The 20,235-nt window shown below is 53.3% G+C and overlaps 3 protein-coding genes across 11 annotated transcripts; 1 reads left to right on the plus strand and 2 right to left on the minus strand.

Moving 5' to 3' along the window:
• The first annotated feature begins 898 nt into the window (after positions 1-898).
• Positions 899-5,531, plus strand: GALE (UDP-galactose-4-epimerase). Of its 7 annotated transcripts, none has more exons than XM_006077948.4 (11): positions 899-1,049; positions 2,763-2,888; positions 3,047-3,162; positions 3,251-3,364; positions 3,574-3,750; positions 4,028-4,141; positions 4,213-4,279; positions 4,372-4,457; positions 4,570-4,647; positions 4,863-4,977; positions 5,148-5,531. In XM_006077948.4, the coding sequence occupies exons 2-11, from the start codon at positions 2,768-2,770 to the stop codon at positions 5,204-5,206; spliced, it is 1,047 nt and encodes a 348-aa protein (XP_006078010.2). In that variant the 5' UTR covers positions 899-1,049; positions 2,763-2,767; the 3' UTR covers positions 5,207-5,531. The 7 variants fall into 7 exon arrangements, with proteins under 7 accessions (XP_006078010.2, XP_006078009.2, XP_006078012.1 ...); XM_006077947.4 differs by having other exon boundaries at positions 900-1,038; XM_006077950.4 differs by having other exon boundaries at positions 924-1,038; positions 2,672-2,888.
• Positions 5,532-5,584: 53 nt separating this feature from the next.
• LYPLA2 (lysophospholipase 2) lies at positions 5,585-10,067 on the minus strand. Of its 3 annotated transcripts, none has more exons than XM_006077952.3 (10): positions 9,912-10,067; positions 8,340-8,443; positions 8,061-8,092; positions 7,902-7,967; positions 7,377-7,424; positions 7,221-7,291; positions 7,005-7,078; positions 6,822-6,923; positions 6,542-6,715; positions 5,585-5,649 (listed from the first exon to the last, which is right to left on the minus strand). In XM_006077952.3, the coding sequence occupies exons 2-10, from the start codon at positions 8,415-8,417 to the stop codon at positions 5,611-5,613; spliced, it is 684 nt and encodes a 227-aa protein (XP_006078014.1). In that variant the 5' UTR covers positions 8,418-8,443; positions 9,912-10,067; the 3' UTR covers positions 5,585-5,610. The 3 variants fall into 3 exon arrangements, with proteins under 3 accessions (XP_006078014.1, XP_006078013.1, XP_044794062.1); XM_006077951.4 differs by having other exon boundaries at positions 5,585-6,462; XM_044938127.2 differs by lacking the exon at positions 9,912-10,067 and adding an exon at positions 9,734-9,779 and having other exon boundaries at positions 5,585-6,462.
• Positions 10,068-12,580: 2,513 nt separating this feature from the next.
• Positions 12,581-20,235, minus strand: PITHD1 (PITH domain containing 1). Its single transcript, XM_006077944.3, has 6 exons — positions 19,909-20,235; positions 19,244-19,287; positions 18,795-18,872; positions 15,023-15,127; positions 14,275-14,383; positions 12,581-13,509 (listed from the first exon to the last, which is right to left on the minus strand). Exons 1-6 carry the CDS (start codon positions 20,104-20,106, stop codon positions 13,408-13,410), a joined length of 636 nt encoding a protein of 211 aa, XP_006078006.1. The 5' UTR covers positions 20,107-20,235; the 3' UTR covers positions 12,581-13,407.

Raw genomic sequence — 20,235 nt, forward strand, 5'->3', positions numbered from 1 at the left:
AGCGACCCCATGGACTGCAGCCCACCAGGCTCCTCCATCCATGGGATTTTCCAGGCAAGAGTACTGGAGTGGGGTGCCATTGCCTTCTCCGAATGTTAGTGGCTCAGTCGTGTCCAACTCTGCAGCCCCACGGACTGCAGGCCACCAGGTTCCTCTGTCCATGAAAGAATACTGGAGTGGGTTGCCATATCCTTTTCCAGGAGAATCTTCCCGACCCAGGGATGGAACTGGGGTCTCCTGAATTGCAGGCAGATTCTTTACCATCTGAGCCACCAGGAAAGCTCCTCATTCAGTATGTCACACCTTTATACCCACCATTCCTTAGCCCTCCCTTTATTTTAAAGAGAAACAGAACACTATTTTCTAGCCTGCTATGGTAGGCAAGGTACAAACCGTTCCGCGAGGTTGGGGGCCACGGTGTGCGTGAAGGCTGAGCGCAGTCGGCGCTGTAATTCGTGTTTTAGTCTCAGGGCTCCCTCCAGCCCTTTGGCGGGTTTTTAAAACTAGATTTTCCAGAACGGCAGCCTATGAGAGACCCATCGGCGCCGTCTTCCATCGGCGCCGCCCCTCCTGCCTCTCCGTTAAAGGGAGCCATCTACTTCACGCCAGGCTTACTGACAAAAGGTGGGAAACCTGGGGCGAGCGTGGAGCTGCGGTCTTCCGCGCCGCGCCCGGCTGTGACTCCCACTGCAGGATGGCTGCGGGGTACCGCCGACGAGCCGCATCTCCCGAGGCGCAGCGCCTGCTTCCAGGGATCGGGCAGGGGAGCACGCCAGGTCTCGCGGGCCCGGGTGCCGACCGCGCCTTCCTCCGCCCACCGCCCAGGCACCGGTCAGTACCGTCCTCTGCGGACTGCCGCGCAAGCGTCCTGGAGCCGCGGCGCTCTTGGTCCACCCGGCTCCCCGTACTGCCGGCTCCCGACCGACACGTTTCTTGGGGGCGTGACGGGGGTCGGGTCCAGGGCGGAGCGTCGGCTCTTAAAGGGACCGGTCACGGAGCACGGGAGGCGGCGCCGTTCGAGACTGCGCGGGGCGCGTGGTGCGGAGCAGGTTTGGGAAGCTGGTGAGGGGTGGGGCCGAGCGGGTTTGCGAGGGGCCGGGTGGTCCGCAGGGAGCGTCTCGGGGGTCCGGGCTGCGTTCTGGGCAGAGTTCCGCCTACGCGGGCTCGCCCCCGCGGCTCCTAGCTCTCGCTGCCTTGGCCGGGGCGGCTAGGATTCATTCATTCCCGGCCGGGGGCCTCCTCGTTCTGCCCCCATCCAGCCACCGCCCGAATCCCCGGCCTGAGACTCTAGGGCACTCGAGCGCCCAAGGCCCTGCGCCCCCTCCCTTCCATTTTATGGATGGGGAAGACTGAGGCGACAGCTGACCATAGACCACCCCGCGTGTCGGAGGGAGGACAACCTCATCGGCCTTCCTGCCTCCCTGGGGGCCCCCGCCACCATTTTCGGGGGGCCTGCACACTGCTTGGTGCTCGGTGGGGCGGGGGCGGGGGCGGGTTCAAAGCCTAGGGCAAAGTCCGGCGGGAACCAGTGGGGGCAGGGGGCGAACTGCTCGGGGAGCGGCGGGACTAGGTCCAGATTCTAAACCCGCCGTCACTGGCTATGTGACTTAAGCAAATTACTTAACCTCTCTGACCTTAGTATCCTTCTCTGTAAACTGGCAGTAATAACACCTGCCTCTTTAGGACGTTGGAGGAATTCAGAGAGATAATGCAAAAGTGCCCAATACAGAGCCTGGCACGCAGCGGGATGAGTTCAGTCTAGGGGGTTAGGAGCTGTATGAACCCAGAACAGGATTAAGACTGCTTGGAGGAAGGCGGCTGCGGGCCAGGCGGCCCCAGTGAAAGGCCTCACTGTCTGGACTTCCTCCCCTGCCAATCCCCCCACCGTCTCTGCCCGCAGTTTGTTCAGGGCGGCGGTGCACACCTGGCAGTGAAATCTGGAGCCAAAGCCACGTCTACACCACCCTGTTGAGTGCCGCCTACAATGAGGCGGGATTCTTACCGCCAGGCCAGGAGTGGCATCCGCACTGGCTGAACCAGCCTGACCGACCTGAGGGTGGGGCCCACTCCAGGACTACAGTGCTCCAACCCCAGAGCTGGGCTCAGCCCGCGGGCAGAGGCCCTACCCTGAGGCCATCTGCTGTATTTCCTGCCTCTGCCAGTTGACCTTTGCGGGAGAGGGTGCTTGGGGCGGGGGGGGAGTTGGGCAGGGAAAGCTGCTTACCCCAGGAGGTGTTAGTCACTGAACCGAGGAGCCAGCTTGTACCCAGTGGTGGCAGAGGGACTGGGGAGGTCTGGGTCTGAGCAGACAGACCTCTTCCTGGGCTCTTGCAAGTCCAGTGCTGCTGCCTCCATTCCTTCTGTCCAGAATTGTCCAATCTCCAGACCCCTCAGGGAAGCAATGTGGAGACTCGGGTTCCATCTTCCCAACCCCCAATTAGGGCTAGAAGTTATGGCGCCTGTGTGTCCATCTCCACCTATACCATGGGATGGGCCTTTAGAATCACTTCATCTGACCCTTACATGACCACATACTCATACAGTTGTAAACTCCATGTTATAGAGACAGAAACTAGGGCCAGGAGAGAACTGGTCTCCAAGGCCTAAGGCCAGAAAGTGATGCTCTTTGACCTTGGACCAGGGCTGACTCCAGGCCCACCCTATTAACTAGGACACACCACTGTCTCGGACACCAGTTTCCAGGTTGAAGGAGGCTCTGAGCAGACAGCCTCGGCCACTTCTGACTCTCTCTCCTGAGCCAGGCATAATGGCAGAGAAGGTGCTGGTAACAGGTGGGGCTGGCTACATTGGTAGCCACACTGTCCTGGAGCTGCTGGAGGCAGGCTATTCGCCCATGGTCATTGACAACTTCCATAACGCCATTCGTGGTGAGCGGGGCAGAGGGAGGGGGCCTGGGGCTCCAGGGGGGATGGAAGGGAAACCCTGGGTTCTAAATCCACCTCCAAGGGGTGTATGGCTGGCCATTCCCTTGGGAACCCAGCTCCCCATCGCCTCTGATTTTGATGGCCTCTGTGTGCCCAACCAGGAGGGGGCTCTATGCCTGAGAGCCTGCGGCGGGTTCAGGATCTGACAGGCCGCTCTGTGGAGTTTGAGGAAATGGACATCTTGGACCAGGCAGCTCTACAACGTCTCTTTAAGAAGGTGGGCACTTGGCAGGAAGGCAAGCAGTGGGCACTTCCGAGGGCCGGGCCTGTAAGCCACATCTGATCCCAGCTTTGCCACCCTGCAGCACAGCTTCATGGCAGTCATCCACTTTGCGGGGCTCAAGGCTGTGGGTGAGTCAGTGCAGAAGCCCCTGGATTATTACAGAGTCAACTTGACAGGAACCATTCAGCTTCTGGAGGTGAGACCTGGGCTGGGGACAGACCCCGGGAGGGCCCCGGGCCAGGCAGGCAGTACCAAACACGGTAGCAGAGCCCAAGCTGGCTCACACACTGGACACGTCTTCAGCTCCCAGCCCCAGTCTCCCCTTCTGTAAATGGGAACTTACACCTCAGCCCCCTCCACCTGGGGGTTGGGCAGGGGCCACTGACGCCTCTCCTCTGTGGGCAGATCATGAGGGCCCATGGGGTGAAGAACCTGGTGTTCAGCAGCTCAGCCACCGTGTACGGGAACCCCCAATACCTGCCCCTGGACGAGGCCCACCCCACAGGTGGCTGTACCAACCCCTATGGCAAGTCCAAGTTCTTCATCGAGGAAATGATCCGGGACCTGTGCCAGGCAGACAAGGTAAGGGCCCCTTTTGCCTCAGCCTGGGCCCCACTCTTGGGCCCCTCACAGCCTGCCCCCTGAGCCCGAGGATGGGGTCCTGAGCCACCCTCCCTGAGGCCAAAGCTGGGGCTCAGGAAGCAGCGGTGACTTCAGGCCTTTCGGGGAGGGCTGGATCCCCTGCTCCTTTCTAAGGACAGAGAACGAGCAAGGTGGGGAGGTGGGGGAGGCAGCTCTGGATTCAGGTGGGCCATACAGCTTGTACCCCAATCCCCTCTGTCTGACCTGCATCCCACAGGCCTGGAATGCAGTGCTGCTGCGGTATTTCAACCCCATAGGCGCCCATGCCTCAGGCTGTATCGGCGAGGATCCGCAGGGCATCCCCAATAACCTCATGCCCTATGTCTCCCAGGTAAGGGCGAAGGGAAAGAAAGGGGGTAGGGGGTGAGGGCCAGGGAAGGGCTAACCTGACCTCCACCCCAGGTGGCAATTGGGCGACGGGAGGTACTGAATGTCTTTGGCAACGACTATGACACGGAGGATGGCACAGGTGAGTCCAGGAGCCGGAGGAGCCAGGAGGGAGGCTGAGGTGGGACAGAGACTGTAATGGACCCCTCCCTGCAACCACTTCCTCCTCTGCAGGCGTCCGGGATTACATCCACGTTGTGGATCTGGCCAAAGGCCACATCGCAGCCTTGAGGAAGCTGAAGGAGCAGTGTGGCTGCCGGGTAGGGGGAGAAGGGAGAAGTGGGGGAGACGGAGACAGAGGCCAGGACCAATGGGGCCCAGAGGGAAGTCCATCCACCCCCACCGCAATCTCTGCCCTCCTTTCCTGGGCAGATCTACAACCTGGGCACGGGCACAGGCTATTCGGTGCTACAGATGGTCCAGGCCATGGAGAAGGCCTCTGGGAAGAAGGTAGGCTGGCAGCCCACCCTGCCCCACCCCCAGCCCCTCACACTGACATACCTGATGGGCACCTGAGTCCCGCTGTCTACTCGAGCCTGCCTGAGGCCTTGACGCCTGAGAGTGAGACCCTGCTCCACACCTCCATTTCTGGAGGGCTGGTCAGCAACTTGGTGGGTGATGCCAGGGATGGTTCAGCTAGGCTACACCCGCCCCCTCTCCTGCAGATCCCATACAAGGTGGTGGCCCGGCGTGAAGGCGACGTGGCTGCCTGTTATGCCAACCCCAGCCTGGCCCTCAAGGAGCTGGGCTGGTCAGCAGCCCTAGGGCTGGACAGGATGTGTGAGTGCTCGCTCTAACCCCCGACCCTGGGTGCTTACCTGACCGCCGGGAGAGACTCGGGGGCCAGGAAAGGGCTACTGGGGTCCAGACTGGCCCATCCTGGGCTGCCCAAGACGCTGCGGGCCCTGCACTCAGTGTGGTCCCTGAGCACGGACCTTGTCCCGTTCCAGGTGAAGATCTATGGCGCTGGCAGAAGCAGAATCCTTCAGGCTTTGGTACGCAGGCCTGAGACCCTGGCTTCCCACGGACCAGAAAAGGGAGAGAAGCAACTGCCTGCTCTCTAGCCTCTGGCAGGAACCCGGGGGCCCCAGAGGCTCCGCTACCTTGGACCCCAGCTGGGCCCACTGAGCCCACCAGGCACAAGGCCAAGGTCTCCACTGACCAGGTATCGGGTCTGTGTGCCACAGGGGCCAGGAACCCATGCAGACCACCAAGGCTGAGTGGTGTCAGCAGAGCCTTAAGACACGCCGAAGCCCCTCCTCCCAGGCACTAATTTATACTGCTATGAAGGAGCGTCCCAAAGTATTTAAAATAAACAGTTTTCTTACACTGGAGCAGATACTTGCACGTGGTCACGCTCTACCCCTTGGATAGAATCGCCCAGGCCTGAGAGTTGAAGCAGTTTCTTTAATTTTATCGGAATCCAGGACACGACCAGAAAAACACCCGAAACTACATGGAGACAGAAGACGAGACACAAGACTCCTCCCAGCTCCCCAGACCTAGCGTGGGGACGACGTGGGGTGAAGCGGCTGAGGCAGACCTTGAGCCCCAGTCCAGCCCGGCAGGCTCCAGGCCCGCGGGGGGCAGAGGGTAATGGGGAGGCAGGGCCCAGCCCCCACATTAGAACGGCTGAGGGGAGGCCCCCTCGAAAGACTTGGCCCCGTCACCCACACTCCTGCGCAGGGGCAGGGAGCCCACAGTGGCCAGGGGTCGGGTCATGGACACATTCATGATTGAGAAGCAGCTGGAGTGGAGGCAGGAGACACACGATTATCTGGGCAGAATCAGTTGGGGAGAGGTGGAAGGAGGTGGGGCCTGGGAGGGCCCCATGGGCCAAACCCTGAGGTCACCGGAGGGGGCCCAAAGCGGGGCTAGTGAGTGAGGTCCTGAGTGAGTGGGTCAGCGGCTGGGCCCCTTTCTCCCGCTGCCTACAGCCCCTCCAATACTGCTGCCCGGGGGGTGGCCCCCACCTCCAGGGAAATGGGATAAGAAAGCAGCCCAGCCCCTGCGGCAGACAGCCAGGGGGCTGAAGCCAGGAAGGAGGGCCTGGCCAGGCTTTGGCCTGTCTGCCCCAGAGGCCTGTGAGAAGAGGGGATGGGTCCAGGAGGGTGAGAAAGGGGCTCGACCGGCTCAGATCCAAGATGGTGCCACGCGTGCCAAGTCCCCCCGCCCCGTGAGCGGGGGGACTGTGCTGGGGGACAGCAACTCTGGTTAGACAGGAGGCAGCAGCTTCTCGAGAAACTCCTTCACAGCTGCCATCTCCTGGGGGTGAGGAGGACTATGAGATGCGCCTGGCCAGAGGGAGATGGGCAGGGAGAGGAAAGAGCCCCTGCACACTGACCTGGGGACAGGAGCTGTGCATGACCCCTGGGTACGTCTTGAACTGGACCCTGGCAGGTGTGACAACGGACCGCAGCTTCTCGGCTGTCAGGGCCCCAAACCGTACAGGAACCATGGGGTCCAGCTCCCCATGGCACTGAAGGATGCTCAGGTCCTTGGCACTGCCGTTGGCTGCCTGTGGGCCAGACAGGACTTAAGAGGGCAAAACCCGGGGCTTGGGCACGATCCACCCCCAGCCCCGAGGAGACAGAGGACAGGAGCAGGGTCGTGGAGACGGTCACCTGGGGGAAGGCCCGATGCAGAGGCAGCCAACAGCTCAATGCCACGATGCCAGCCAGAGGGTGGGGGCAGGTGAGGGCGGTGTAGAGGGACAGAGCTCCACCCTGGAGAAAGAAGAGGATGAGGGGTCACGAAGGGCACAGCTCAGCATCCATCACCCACCCCTGCCCTCTCTCTCCCCTCACCTGTGAAAAGCCTCCCAGGACGATCCGATTGGCAGGGATCCCGTTCTTCATCTCATGCTCAATCAAGGCCTTGACTAGGGGGAGGGGGCATAACCAGGTGGGGGGAAAGCTGCTGGAGGGACTCCAGGAAGGGAGCCAGACAAGAGGTTCTGCCCAGCACTTTCCTGGGGGGCTGAGGGGGAGAGGGAAGATGCCGAGGAGGGGCTGGGGCCTTACTGTTCTCTGCTGCTTTCTTGATGCCAGCCTCATCTTCTGGTGCGTCTGGACTCAGCCCCATCAGGTCAAACCTGGAGTAGAGGAGTTGGCAGCCACTGGGAGACCTAGGCTGGCCCTGGGCAGCTCCCTTGGCTCCTATCCCCTCCCCAAGCTCACCAGGAGGGCATCACCATCTTCATGTTGAGTGTCACAGGGATCCGAGGCCTGCGGAGGGGCAGCAAGGACGACCGTCACGTGCAGGAGGGATGAGGCAGCCACAGCAGACAGCCCGGGAGGGGGCAGGGCAGCCCCTGGGGAACCCTCCCAGCGGGCAGGGCCTGTGTTTAAGGTGTTGCCAGGCAACCTGCCACGTGGGGCTGAAGGCTGTGGTTGGGGCATCAGCAGCAGCGATGGAGAAGCAGAACCCAGCACTCGGTGTGACAGGGTTCCAGCTCAGTGGGTAAGTACTTGGGGAAGGGGGGCAGGGGGATCCTGGTCCTAGGAGTCTCGGGTCTAGGAGGCCCTGGGTTGGGGGCTGGGGCTGGACCCCGTTCCTGGGGGGTTCCACAGGAATGAAGGCTGAAAAGGGCCTTTCAGACCGCTCTGGGCCCCAGGCCCCAGCATGCAGCTGGCAGCAGAGAAGAGGCCTGGGACCACAGGACCACCCCCCTTCCTTCGCCCCTGTGCTGCGGTGATACTCACGCATGGGGACAGATGTACTTGACGTGAGGGAGCCGGATGGTGGAGAGGGCGTCAGCCCAGCTGTGCCTGTAGGAGGGAAGGGAGAAAAGGCACCGATGTGGAGAGGGAAGGAGGAGGGCGCGGGCCTCCCCGGAAACACCCCGTCCCCAGCTCACTCACCCTGTGTCTCCAAGTCCATGTAAAAAAATAACCTGGAAGAGTTGGAGATGGGGAAGAGAGCAGTCATCATCCTGCCATCGCTCTCACTCTGCCCTCCAACCTCTGGTCACCCCTCCGTCACCCCCAAGGATCTGGGGGGGGGCACTGAGGGAGCAGCCCCCTGTCTCCCCGCTGCAAGGCTACTCCCCTCTCATCACTGCCACCTCCATTCTCCCCACACCCACTCCAGCCAGTTCCCAGGTGGCCTGGGGGCTGCATGGGGTAGGAGAGGACCCTTACCGCAGCTGTTTCCCGCTCAGCTCCAGACACAGTGGCAGCGTCGGTGAGCAGGGGCACAGACATGGTGTTACCACACATACACTGCAGGGCTCCACGGCTGGGGCCTGTGCAAATGCCGGGCAGTGGTCAAGGGCAAGGCCAGGCAGCAGAGAGCATCCTGACCCAGGAGCAGAAACACAAACCCGGGCCATGAGCCCCTCAAGTACCCTAGATTCTAGCTCCTGGACACAAAGGAAAGGCAGGCAAAAAAGTCCTGGGGCCAAGCGGGGAGAAAGTGTGCCTTCATTCCAGGGCAGAACAGCAGAGGCAGCCACCCTGGCAGCCCTAGGTCTGGCACCCCACACAGCCTGAGCTTGGGCTGGAGGTGGGCAGAGGCTGGGCTCAGGAGCGTTGGTGGGAGGGGAGCCAGGGGATCCCTGCAGCCTTCTCCCCACCCGACAGCCCTCAGCAGGTGACTGCCTCCTCTCCCTACTCTACAGCCACCTCCCTTCTCTAGAGCCCTGGATCGCCTTCTCCCAGCCCTACTGGGAATGAAGGGGAGAAAAATGCCAGGGAAGGAGGCTTCGGGCCCCTACCCTCAACCCCACACACGATTTTGTCCAACCCCCTCCCATCCAGTCCTCCTCAACCACCTGAGAGCCCCTGGGGCTGCCCGTGTCCCCAGGAGGCACAGGAACTCTGATCCACCGCCCACCCGCTAAATGACGCCCTCCACACCCCTCCTGAAAGAGTCTACCTGCTGCTGCCCACCACTCCCAAACAGGTCCCCCCTACCCAGCTCGACCACGCTCCGGGATTCCCAAACACACAAAAGAATGTCAAGCTGGCGGGCTCCTCCCCATCCTTAGCATCCTCCAAACTCCCCGGAAGCTTCTGCTACCAGAGCCTAAGTGCCTACCCTTCCCGCCTGTGTCCACCCCTCCCACCCTACCAAAGGGCTTCCACCTTCCCCCTAGGACCTCCGAGTGCCCGTCTTCACAGGAGGATCCTTCCTCACCTCTGACCCCGGGGTCCCTCTGCCCACACAGGAATTCATCTTTTGCCCCAAGCTGGGATTCCCTTCCTTCCCCCACTGAGCAACTTCCAGCCCTCACCCTAGGTCGTTCCTCTCAGAGTGGTGCCTTCCCCTCCTCGCAACCCCTGCGACCTGGGGTCTTCCACCCCACTAAAAACTTCCACCCTGATTCAGGGTCTCCCACTCCCCACAGTGGGAACTTCTGTTGTGAATGAGGGTCGCCCGCCTCACAGTGACATTCTGTATCCTGATCCCGGACCCGCTTCTGCCCACACAGGGGCGTTCCACTTTTGACCCTGGAGAGCACCCCCACCCCACCCCACAGTGGGATTCTCCAACTTCCGACCCTGAAGCCCCTCTCGGCATACCCGGACCTCACCTTCTTCCCCGTCTCTACCCCGAAACTCCCCAAGACCGGCCGGCGCCTCTTCGCACCTCACTCCCCACCCCCATCCCTCACAATTGCGGTTGCCCCTCCTCTCTCGCCAGGACCCTCGTGGTGAAGCCGAGGCCACCCCAGTGCCCTTCCCCCGCCTGCTGGCCCCGGACCAGGGTACCTCCACTCCCTGGGGGGTTTCAAGACCTCTCGGGCGATTTTCTCCTCTTTCTCCGGCACAGACACACACACTCTTCCCCCCCTCGGCCGCCCCCGCCGGAACTTCCGTTCGAGTCCCGGGAACCCTGCCATCGCGCTGCCGGAAGTAGCCTGGCCAGCGCTACGGATCCCGGAAGTGGGCGTCAGGGTATCTTCGGATGAGGGCTGCCATGTTGGGTACGGTGGGACGACTCCCCGTGATTAGGCCACGTTGTTTCCTCAGGGTCTAGACGACGCACCCGTGATTCCCACTTGCTACCACCACCCATGCGTCGGTCTCCTGAAGGAGAGGCATTCTTCTTGAGGCTAGAGGCATTCTCAAGCGTTGTTTCCCGCCTTCCCATCCATTATGGTCTTGGGGTACCCACCGCTGGTCCTATTCCAGGATCATGGAGTCATACACTCCAGCTGACAAGACCCTTTGAGACTGTCTGGTCTTCCGGTCTTACTTTTAAAGATAAGGAAACAGGCTCAGGGGAGGGAAGTAAACAGCAATCTCAGGATTACTCTAATGCTGCCTCTGCACCTGCTTCCTGAGCTATAAAACGGCGGTAATAACCACCCTGCTTGCTTCACAGCTTTGCTAAGGCTCAAATGAGGTCGTGTGGAAATGCTTTATAGTGTAAAATCACAGTGTGAGGACTTAATGACTCTAAAAAGGACCCTGGGAAAAGAAGGAACACTGGCATCAGCAGTGTCCGGGGCAACTGGTCAGGAATCGGAAGTGTTACCTTAGCTCTGTCCTCGGCAAGCTATGGCATGCAGACAGTGCACAAAATACTACCGTCGGTAGGCTCCAGTTGTTAACAAAAAGGGTTTCAGTTAGGGACCACTGAGGTCGCTCTTTGCTCCTTGTTGCACCGGTAAAATGCAGCGGGACTCAGGGCCCACATAAAGGCTGGAAGGGGTGGGAAGCTGAGTTGAAGGACCACGTCGCTGACAGAGCCTGTGGACATCCGCACACAAGAAATGAGTCAGCCCTCAGCAGCTCAGGACTCACTTGCCCAGTGTAACCTATGCTGATTTTTCTTTGAACTGAAAGAAAATAGTATCTGAAAGCTCAGCAAAGCACTTTTTCCCAAGAGGGGCTTTGGTTTTAAGCGCTCATTAGGTCAGAGGTGGCCCTGAACAGGAAAACTTTTGGTCCAGAGGTCCACAGCAGACCAAGGACCCAGGACTGGAAGGGGAATGAGTGGATGAAGACAACACACCTGCCCCTTCTCCCAGACTCCTGGTTGGGTCTGCTTGTGGAAAAATAAGCAATTCCTCCTGCACCCCAATCACTTGAGACACTGTGGCAATTGTAGCAAACTCTTCAAGTCAGTTCAGTTCAGTCTCTCAGTCGTGTCAGACTCTTTGCGACCCCATGAATCACAGCACACCGGGCCTCCCTGTCCATCACCAACTCCTGGAGTTCACTCAGACTCACGTCCAACGAGTCGGTGATGCCATCCAGCCATCTCATCCTCTGTCATCCCCTTCTCCTCCTGACCCCAATCCCGCCCAGCATCAGTCTTTTCCAATGAGTCAACTCTTCGCATGAGGTGGCCAAAGTACTGGAGTTTCAGCTTTAGCATCATTCCTTCCAAAGAAATCCCAGGGCTGAACTCCTTCAGAATGGACTGGTTGGATCTCCTTGCAGTCCAAGGGACTCTCAAGAGTCTTCTCCAACACCACAGTTCAAAAGCATCAATTCTTGGGTGCTCAGCCTTCTTCACAGTCCAACTCTCACATCCATACATGATTACTGGAAAAACCATAGCCTTGACTCTTCAAAGGGAAGCTCAAATTCAGAGGCCTTGCCCCAGAGGCTACCTATGACTAGTGCTTTAATAAGTGGGATTAATGAAGGGCTAGTCTGCTCTAACGTTTCTATCTTTATTTCCCCCCTATTCCAAATTAAAGTCATTCTTTTTTATCTCCAAATGACCCAAGTGACATAGAAAGCCTGTGGTAGAGTGAGTACTATCCTTAGTACATCAAGAATAATGTTTGCATTCTGGTTGATTTCAGACTGCATATTTAGAAATTCTGAGGCTTGACAGGCTTGGTGGTGGCAGACTTTCCCCAGGACAGGCTGGAGAAACAGGCGAACAACTGTGTGGGCCGATTCAGAGGAATTCTCTCAAAAGGATCAAATTCAACACTAATTCCCATTATCAAGTGTTTCTATTTTCTGCAAGGGAGAAAATACTATTTCAAATCTCTTTTAAGATACTTAAGTCCAACTGGTGTACTGACTTTCAAAACTTAAGTCCAAAGTCTTGGGTCTACCATCAGACTGTATCTGCTGCTCACTTATTTTCCTCACTGTTTCTTCTGATGAACTCAAGAATCTGTTCTCCCTTATTTTTGTAAACTTCACCCCACAAGTTACTTCTTTACGTGAGAAAGGAAATCTAAGGGTTTTAACCTCAGCTTCTTTACAAAATGTGGGTTAGTGGGTGTAGGAGTTTTTTTACCCTACTATACACAATGTGGCCTGACCTTTTCTAGAGACACTAATCTAGTGTTGATACAATTGTGGCACTTATGATCTACCTAGTCCAAAATAACAAGAGATTTCAAAATTTCATACAGTTCTCAACAAAGGTGTCATAATTACTAAGATCACAAAAGAATATACAAACATTAAGTCTGGCAAGGATTTATTAGGAAGCTTATTAGTCACAGTGAATAAAAAGCCATGAACAGAAGAACTGAGATCTCCAAATTCTGCCATTGGGCTTACAACACTAGTTAAAAGCTGATAAACATTAAGGATGTCCCAAAGAGAAGCATATCAAAGTCCCAATCTTACCCTGACCAGGATACCCACACAGAAACAATGCTCTCCTCAGACTGCTTACCTGGGCAACAGGAAAAAAAGACCCTCCCAAGCTATTAAGCAACATCAGGAGATTTCTGCTCTTCAAGCTATAATACGGGACACTGGTGCATGACAGACAACTCCAAGCTGGGCAACTTGACAAGAATGTTGAAAGATGACAGGGAGAAGGAGCAAGCAAGGACAAGTATTTCTAGCTGGAGACCCTCCTGATGGTTAATACAAACACAATGCTGAGGCTTCAGAAAGTTTACTGCAGCCCAGGAATAGTTTCCATTTTAAAAACAAGTCACACAATAATCCTGCCACAAAGCAACAAGACACTTGGGATCCCATGGCCACATAAACTGGGAAGGCAGGCATTATCCACGGTCGCCAGGTACTGACCAGCCCAAGACCCAATTTCTGAAGGGCCCTAGAGAACCACGATTGTTCCTTGGCACCCACACAACCCTTCCTGGGGGTGCGGTGTCTTCCATAGGCCAGGTTTCTGCAGCAAGCCCCAGAGACAAAGCTTGGTAGAGGCTGTGGCAGCCAACTCTCTTTGGAGCCCCATCTCTCTTTGTCCTTCCCAACAGGATGTCATACTTCTTCACCAACACAACACCTCTGTGGGAGTCTTGGCCAGCCCTTAGGAAATAAAGTGTGTCTGTGGGGTAACCTGATGGACCTTGTGGTCAGCTGGGTTGGCTGATGCTTCATAATTGCAGATGGTCACCTCATGTCGGCGAAGCTGCAAGAAAATTAAGAGGCTGGGTCAGCTGGCCACTTCCCAGACCATACACTGAAGTAGTCCTTATTCAGGTTCATTTCTAGACATCATCCTCTAATTTCATCCACGTTCTGATGTTTTTTATCCTGAGAAGTCTGCACTGTGTGCTCAGCTGCATCTGACTCTTTGAGACCCTATGGACTGCATCATCCCACCAGGCTCCTCTGTCCATGGGATTTCCCAGGCAGAATACTGGAGTGGGTTGCCATTTCCTCCTCCAGGGGATCTTTCCGACTCAAGGACTGAACTCACGTCTCCTGAAGCTCCTACATTGGCAGGTGGATTCTTTACCACTGAGCCACCTGGGAAGCCCGTGAGAAGCCTGGATAAGATCAAATCAATGATTCACCCTGTAACTTAGAACATTCATTTCTCCACTATAATGGAGGCATCATGAGAAGAAGAACATGTCTATCTTGTTTATCACCCTATCTCTGTTGCCTGGAACAAGAAAAGTTATTAACAATGTTAAATCAAGGGAAGAATTTTAAGGTGAAAAACCAAACTGGTATCAACTGTATTATTTCAACCCCCTTAAAATTCCTATAGCCTGTCAAATGAGATAGTTTACAGTGATGAAACCATGAAATATTATACAGACTCAAAGTAATCAATGTCTCACTTGCTCTTTTTCCTTTCCTTCAAGCTCCTACTAACACAGCCTATAGCTACAAACACATACGTGCACATCATGGAAGGGCAAGAACATTTCCAACCCCATCTTACCTCAGTCCATTCTCCTCTCAGGCCAATATAAAAGACCTTTGTGGTATCGGCTCCGAAGTTTTTTGAAATATGAATTGAGAGGTGATAGACATTTGAAAAACGAGAAATTCTAGAGGATGGAGTAGAGAGAAGACAACAATTAGAGGTCAGTGAGCCTGCTCACCACCACGTTAAAAATGTCAGTTCCAGCTCCGTCTTGTGGTAAAACCCAGACAAATGTCAGAGACTCATCTTGGGGTCTTACATCTCATTCTTCTCCTCTGGACAAGCAATTAATACAGTGAACATTTACTGAAATCGGCCAGATCTTGTCCAAGGCAATAGGGACGAAAAATAATCAATACTGCCCCCACTGTGCGGCTACACAGGGATTTGAAAGCAAGCTCAAAAAAGAAATCAGTGAAGAGATATGTGGTCACATGTAACTTGGCTGCTGTAAGCCCACTATGCAAAGAGCAATTCTGAAAACATTTTTCCTAAGACCACCCTAGGAGCTCATTCAGATCTGTCTACTGATTCCAGGTTAACAAGTCTGTGGCTTGCACTGAAACTCTGCCAAAATTTGACCAAGCCTAGGATCAGGACTCTCCACTGTTTTAACTTGTTTCTGATGCTAAGACAGCAGAAGACCAGCCAAAACCAAATTGCAAGCCCAGTAAGCACTGATGCACAGATGCTCCCTGCAAACAAGGGAGTGCCTGCTATTCTCAGGAGAAGCCAGAGAGTGGAAAAGAGGCCCGGTGCTTACTTTGTAGCATACTCTAATTCCCCTGTAAGATCCCGGTTCAGACTAAAGGTCTGATCTGGCTCCCTGTCTGTATCATCAAAGGACATCTGTGGAATGTTCTTGTACCTGAGAAAGGAAAGGGGAGAAAAATCAAGAAATGTGCATTATCACATTTTTCAGGTTCTCAAAACTTCCTACTGACTCCCCTCAGTTCTATCAAAAGGAGATAAAATTTTAGAAATGACATTTTACTGGCATTTATACACAAATATCTTTAACCCAGCAAGAAAAGAGCTGAGAACTGCAACACAAGCCAATAACATCTTTGAGTGGGTTAAAATCACATGAGAAGCAAAACAACAAAAAGACAGCTCAAACTGGTCACAGGCAGCAAATGCATGGAGAAAATAAGCAACTCAGCACATTCGGACCAAGCTGAGGATGTTAAATAAAACAGCTTACTCATGGGGAAAAAAATACTTTGGCAGAAACATATTAAACACAGTTAAGAGATAAGATCAGGTAACCCAACATTCAGTCTTTCCTCTCTGTCCAAAATTATCCTATATACCGAGTCACCTTACAATTCTTAGAAAAAATACAACCAGGGGATTTCCATTCTGAAAAGGGTATAAAAGGCCATCAACTCACAAGGCGCTTTGGAAAGTCAAGTAAAACTGCTAATGAGGAAAAAAATTTTTTTTCAAAGACATATCTAAGGAAGACCAGTCTCCTCTATAACTCACAAATTCTAAAAGACTGAGCCATACACCTCAATCTCTAGAGTGTTTTATTAACACACCCACATGGGATGGGTCTAGATATCAGCTACAGCAAAACGCATGCAATATAAGAAAGCAAATGTTTGCTTCAAAGTGTTTCTAAGAATGATGCACAGCATAGTACTACTACCAACAGTAAGCATTTATGAGCAGCATTATGGGAGGCAGTGCTCTGAAGCCAGACTTCCCAAGTTTAAAGCCTGAGTCACTGACCAGCTGTGTAATTTTGGGCAAGTGATTTAACCTCTCTCTTAGTTCCTCATCTGTAAAATGGGATTAGTGATAGTGCATATCCCATACAGCTGATGTGGATGTTAAACTGAACCAGTTTTAAGAGACACACTTGTTAAAAATTTCTACTACTGAAAATTTCAAACATACACAAAAATAAAGAGAAAAATATAATGAACCTCCATATACTTACTACTAAGTTTCAATAACCAACATTAAGCCAATTTTGCCTATCGCCCCCATTTTGTGTGTGCTTGATCCTTTTTTGGGGGGAGGGGTAAACTGTCAAATGATTGTTTTTTGGTGGGGCTTTTTTGTTATTGTTGTTTTTTCCAACTTATTTATTTTTGGCTTCACTAAGTGGCATGTGGGAATCTTAGTTCCCTGACCAGGGATCAAACCCATGTCCCATGCAGTGGAAGTACCGATTCTTAACCACTGGACCACCAAGAAAATCCCTATGCTTGATATTTTAAAGCAATCCCAAACATATCATTTCACTCATAAATATTTTTGTATATATCTTTATAGAGTAAGGACTTCTTAAAAAACCTATCATCAGTTAGGTTCAGTTCAGTCACTCAGTTGTGTCCAACTCTTTGAGACCCCATGAATCGCAGCACACCAGGCCTCCCTGTCCATCACCAACTCCTGGAGTTCACTCAGACTCACATCCATCGAGTCGGTGATGCCATCCAGCCATCTCATCCTCTGTCGTCCCCTTCTCCTCCTGACCCCAATCCCTCCCAGCACCAGAGTCTTTTCCAATGAGTCAACTCTTCGCATGAGGTGGCCAAAGTACTGGAGTTTCAGCTTTAGCATCAGTCCTTCCAATGAACACCCAGGACTGATCTCCTTTAGAATGGACTGGTTGGATCTCCTTGCAGTCCAAGGGACTCTCAAGAGTCTTCTCCAACACCACAGTTCAAAAGCATCAATTCTCCGGCGCTCAGCTTTCTTCACAGTCCAACTCTCACATCCATACATGACTACTGGAAAAACCACAGCCTTGACTAGATGGACCTTTTTTTGGCAAAGTAATGTCTCTGCTTCTTAATATGCTATCTAGGTCGGTCATAACTTTCCTTCCAAGGAGTAAGTGTCTTTTAATTTCATGGCTGCAATCACCATCTGCAGTGATTACTATTTTACAATTAACAGTTTAACAATTAGCAATAATTCTTTAATATATCTAACAACTAGTCTGTGTTCAAATTTCACTGATTTAAGTCTGAATTTAACTTTTCTAGATGGGTCAATGACATGTCATAGTTGAACAGATGCTATGTATTTCTTTATTATTGGTTCACAAAATAATGGTGCATTTTATAATCAATGATATCTTAGATTTAATAAAGTACAAAGTGCTTAGAATGGAGGGCTATGTAAGTATTGGCACCTGAGGTGCAAGACTGGGGACATACTAGGGAATTCCCTGGTGGTCCAGTGGTTAGGATTCTGTGCTTTCACTGCCAAAGGCCTGGATTCAATCCCTGATCTGGGAACTAAGATCCCATAAGCTGTGCGATGGAGCCCCCAAAATACCCACACACACACACCAGAAACAAAACTGGGCACATACTACCTTCCAGATTTCTTCTAAGCTCTTCATATGTTAACAGCTCATTTCTCTCCACAATCTTAAGAGGTTCCAACTATTTTTACCATTTTACATATGAAAAAATGGAGATATAGAAAAGTATACTGCCCAAAGCCATGCAGCTAGCAAGTGGCGCAGCCAGAATCTGAACTCCAGTTTATCCCAGCGCCCACTCTTAACCAGAATGCAGCACGGATGTCTAGTCTTGTCCAGCCAATCCATCTCCCAAGTAAATGAGTCTCAAAAAGCATCAACTCAAACCCACTTCATTTCCTTAAGGTCCAGTTCTTAAATCTTTCACTTAAATTGATCGATTTTTCAGAAGAACTTCTTATGTAAAGGTCTTCTGATTTCTGTTTCTACAGCACAAGTGGTGTCCCCCTTCTTCTAGAAAGGCTGCACTGAAATAAGGCAGCTTGTCAGAAAGGGAGTACTAGCTCTGGTATCAACTGATTCAGTGTTACAACGAGGTATACGTGTGTGTATACCTCATTTGCTCAGTCTTGTCCGATTCTTTGTGATGCTATGTACTGTATCCCACCAGGCTCCTCTGTTGATGGAATTTTCCAATCAAGAATCTGGAGTGGGTTGCCATTTGCTACTCTAGGGGGATCCTCCCAACCCAGGGATTAAACCAATGCGTCTGCTGCACTGGCAGGCAGATTCTTTACCACTATGCCACGTGGGAACCTGCTACAAGAGTTATATTGAACTTTGCTAACTAAAGGCCATGCAAACTCAGCTGGAGTTATCCCATCTCAACAAAACACACAGAAAGATTGTAATTGTCTAAAACAGTAAGGGAAAACATTGAGGCTAACCCCAAGAGTAGAGTCCTTAAAAATAATTTGAGATCTGCAGCTGGGTTATTAAGAAAATTGCAAAGTCATCAACAGTTGGCATTTAGAGGATGCTCTCTGAATGAATGGTGCCACAACAAGTACTTTGAAAAGAGACAAGCTGCTGGTCCAAAAGATATCTAATCTAAAAATGTCATTAATTCAGAAAGAGATTAGTGTATTCTGATGCAGAACAAATATATGACTTTTTTTTTTAAGAGGAGGAGGGGATATTTAACCCAGTAAAAAGAAAAAATTTTGCCAATCTGGAATAAAGCATTGTCAGAGACCAGAGAAAAAGGGACAGAAGCTTCTTGAGGGCCAAGACCCTTGCCACTTACAGTCTCATCTCAGAGGGGTGTGAGTCATCATCTTCTCCCATTATAATGATGCCTTTTAGCTTGACATTGCCTGTAAATCTGCCAGAATGCAAAAACAGAGGGTTGTCAACCTGGGTTAGAGTCTCTGCTGAGCTGCGTGACCCTGGGCAAGACCCTTCCCCTTTCTGGGCCTCACTTTACTCCCGTGTCAGACTTGTACTAAATAACTTCTAAGATCCTGTCTGCCTCTGGCATTCTGCCGTTACCTTGACCTCTCAGTTATGTTTTAACAAATGTCTTTCTTTGCACCAGGAAAAGTTTTGATCCTTTCCTACTCACACACCCACCTCAGTAACTTAGCCCATTTCTAGAAACAGATGTGTGCTCTCGATAGAACCACTGAATGAATCCTGATAAAGCAACTGGGTTCAGCCTATTTAGCCTGAGGCAAGCACCAAGAAAATACTTACGGAATATTAAACAGAAGCTCTTCATCTGCATCACTTTCAACAAACTGGAGGAGAGAGGAGAAAGCAACAAATTTCAGACATTTTCCACCCTGTTTTACAACTGGCATGCAATGCAAATAGTCAACCTCCCTCTGTTCTCCAGCATATACTAAATTCCAGGGCCGACTAGTCTCCTGAAATTGTGTACAAAGATCTGTACCTCTGCGGTCCACAACTTTCAAATGGCTCTGCAACCCCACAATGGTAAATGCTCTAGATAGGATCACGTGCTTCATCTCCCAAAGACTGGTCTTTGGTCTTCATCAGGTGGTTAAGTTGATCAGGCAGCCATTGGGACCGGTGGTCAAACGATAAGGAACACGCCCTCGTGGACATGCTCCCTCACTAACCCCTCCCTAATCCCTGGAACTGCACGCTGGCCGTGTAAAAGCAAAGCGCCCCTTCCCGTCTCTGGTCCTCAGTTCCCCGACCTGCAAGATGGGGAGATTCAACCCTGTTCGCCTCTCAAAGGGCTGGAAGGAGACGGGCATGGGAAAGCGCCTGGCAATCGGGCCGCGATTATTTTTAACTTCAGGAACTAGGCTGACAGAGCAGCCGGGTGGCCTGAGGCCCCGCGCAGGTCTCTGCCTCGCCTCGGCCGCCCGCCCAGGACCCCGAAGGCCCACCTTGGAACGGTCCGTCCGCTCCTCCCACGGCTTGAAGACGCCGCGGCCGCTGCCCTCGCGGCTCTCGTTGAGGCACTGCAGCCGCTCCAAGTCGATGCGTAGGTACAGGCCGTAGGCCAGGCCGCGCTGCTCGGGCGGCTCCTCCCGTTCTGCGGCGCAGTGGCAGCCGCCCCCGCCGTGGCTGTGACCGTGCGACATGGCGACGCCACCGCCTGCGCGTCCCCTCGGCCCTGCAGCCGTCGCCGCCGCTCCCCGCGACTCGCTCTTTTCGCTCTGGCCGCCAAGCGCGCCGCTGCCGCCGCGTCTTAACAGGCGCCCCTGAGTGGC

Source organism: Bubalus bubalis, chromosome 2, assembly GCF_019923935.1.
Source record: "Bubalus bubalis isolate 160015118507 breed Murrah chromosome 2, NDDB_SH_1, whole genome shotgun sequence".
NCBI lineage: Eukaryota > Metazoa > Chordata > Mammalia > Artiodactyla > Bovidae > Bubalus > Bubalus bubalis.

Coding starts and splice junctions, on each gene's coding strand:
- GALE (XM_006077948.4), top strand. CDS start 2,768: ATGGCAGAGAAGGTGCTGGTAACAGGTGGGGCTGGCTACATTGGTAGC. Junction 3,163..3,250: donor TACAACGTCTCTTTAAGAAG/GTGGGCACTTGG, acceptor GCCACCCTGCAG/CACAGCTTCATGGCAGTCAT. Junction 4,648..4,862: donor AGAAGGCCTCTGGGAAGAAG/GTAGGCTGGCAG, acceptor CCTCTCCTGCAG/ATCCCATACAAGGTGGTGGC.
- LYPLA2 (XM_006077951.4), bottom strand. CDS start 8,417: ATGTGTGGTAACACCATGTCTGTGCCCCTGCTCACCGACGCTGCCACT. Junction 7,292..7,376: donor AAGATGGTGATGCCCTCCTG/GTGAGCTTGGGG, acceptor CCTCTACTCCAG/GTTTGACCTGATGGGGCTGA. Junction 6,924..7,004: donor TCCTGGGAGGCTTTTCACAG/GTGAGGGGAGAG, acceptor TTCTTTCTCCAG/GGTGGAGCTCTGTCCCTCTA.
- PITHD1 (XM_006077944.3), bottom strand. CDS start 20,106: ATGTCGCACGGTCACAGCCACGGCGGGGGCGGCTGCCACTGCGCCGCA. Junction 14,384..15,022: donor GAATTAGAGTATGCTACAAA/GTAAGCACCGGG, acceptor TCCATCCTCTAG/AATTTCTCGTTTTTCAAATG. Junction 13,510..14,274: donor TGAGAGGAGAATGGACTGAG/GTAAGATGGGGT, acceptor ATTTTCTTGCAG/CTTCGCCGACATGAGGTGAC.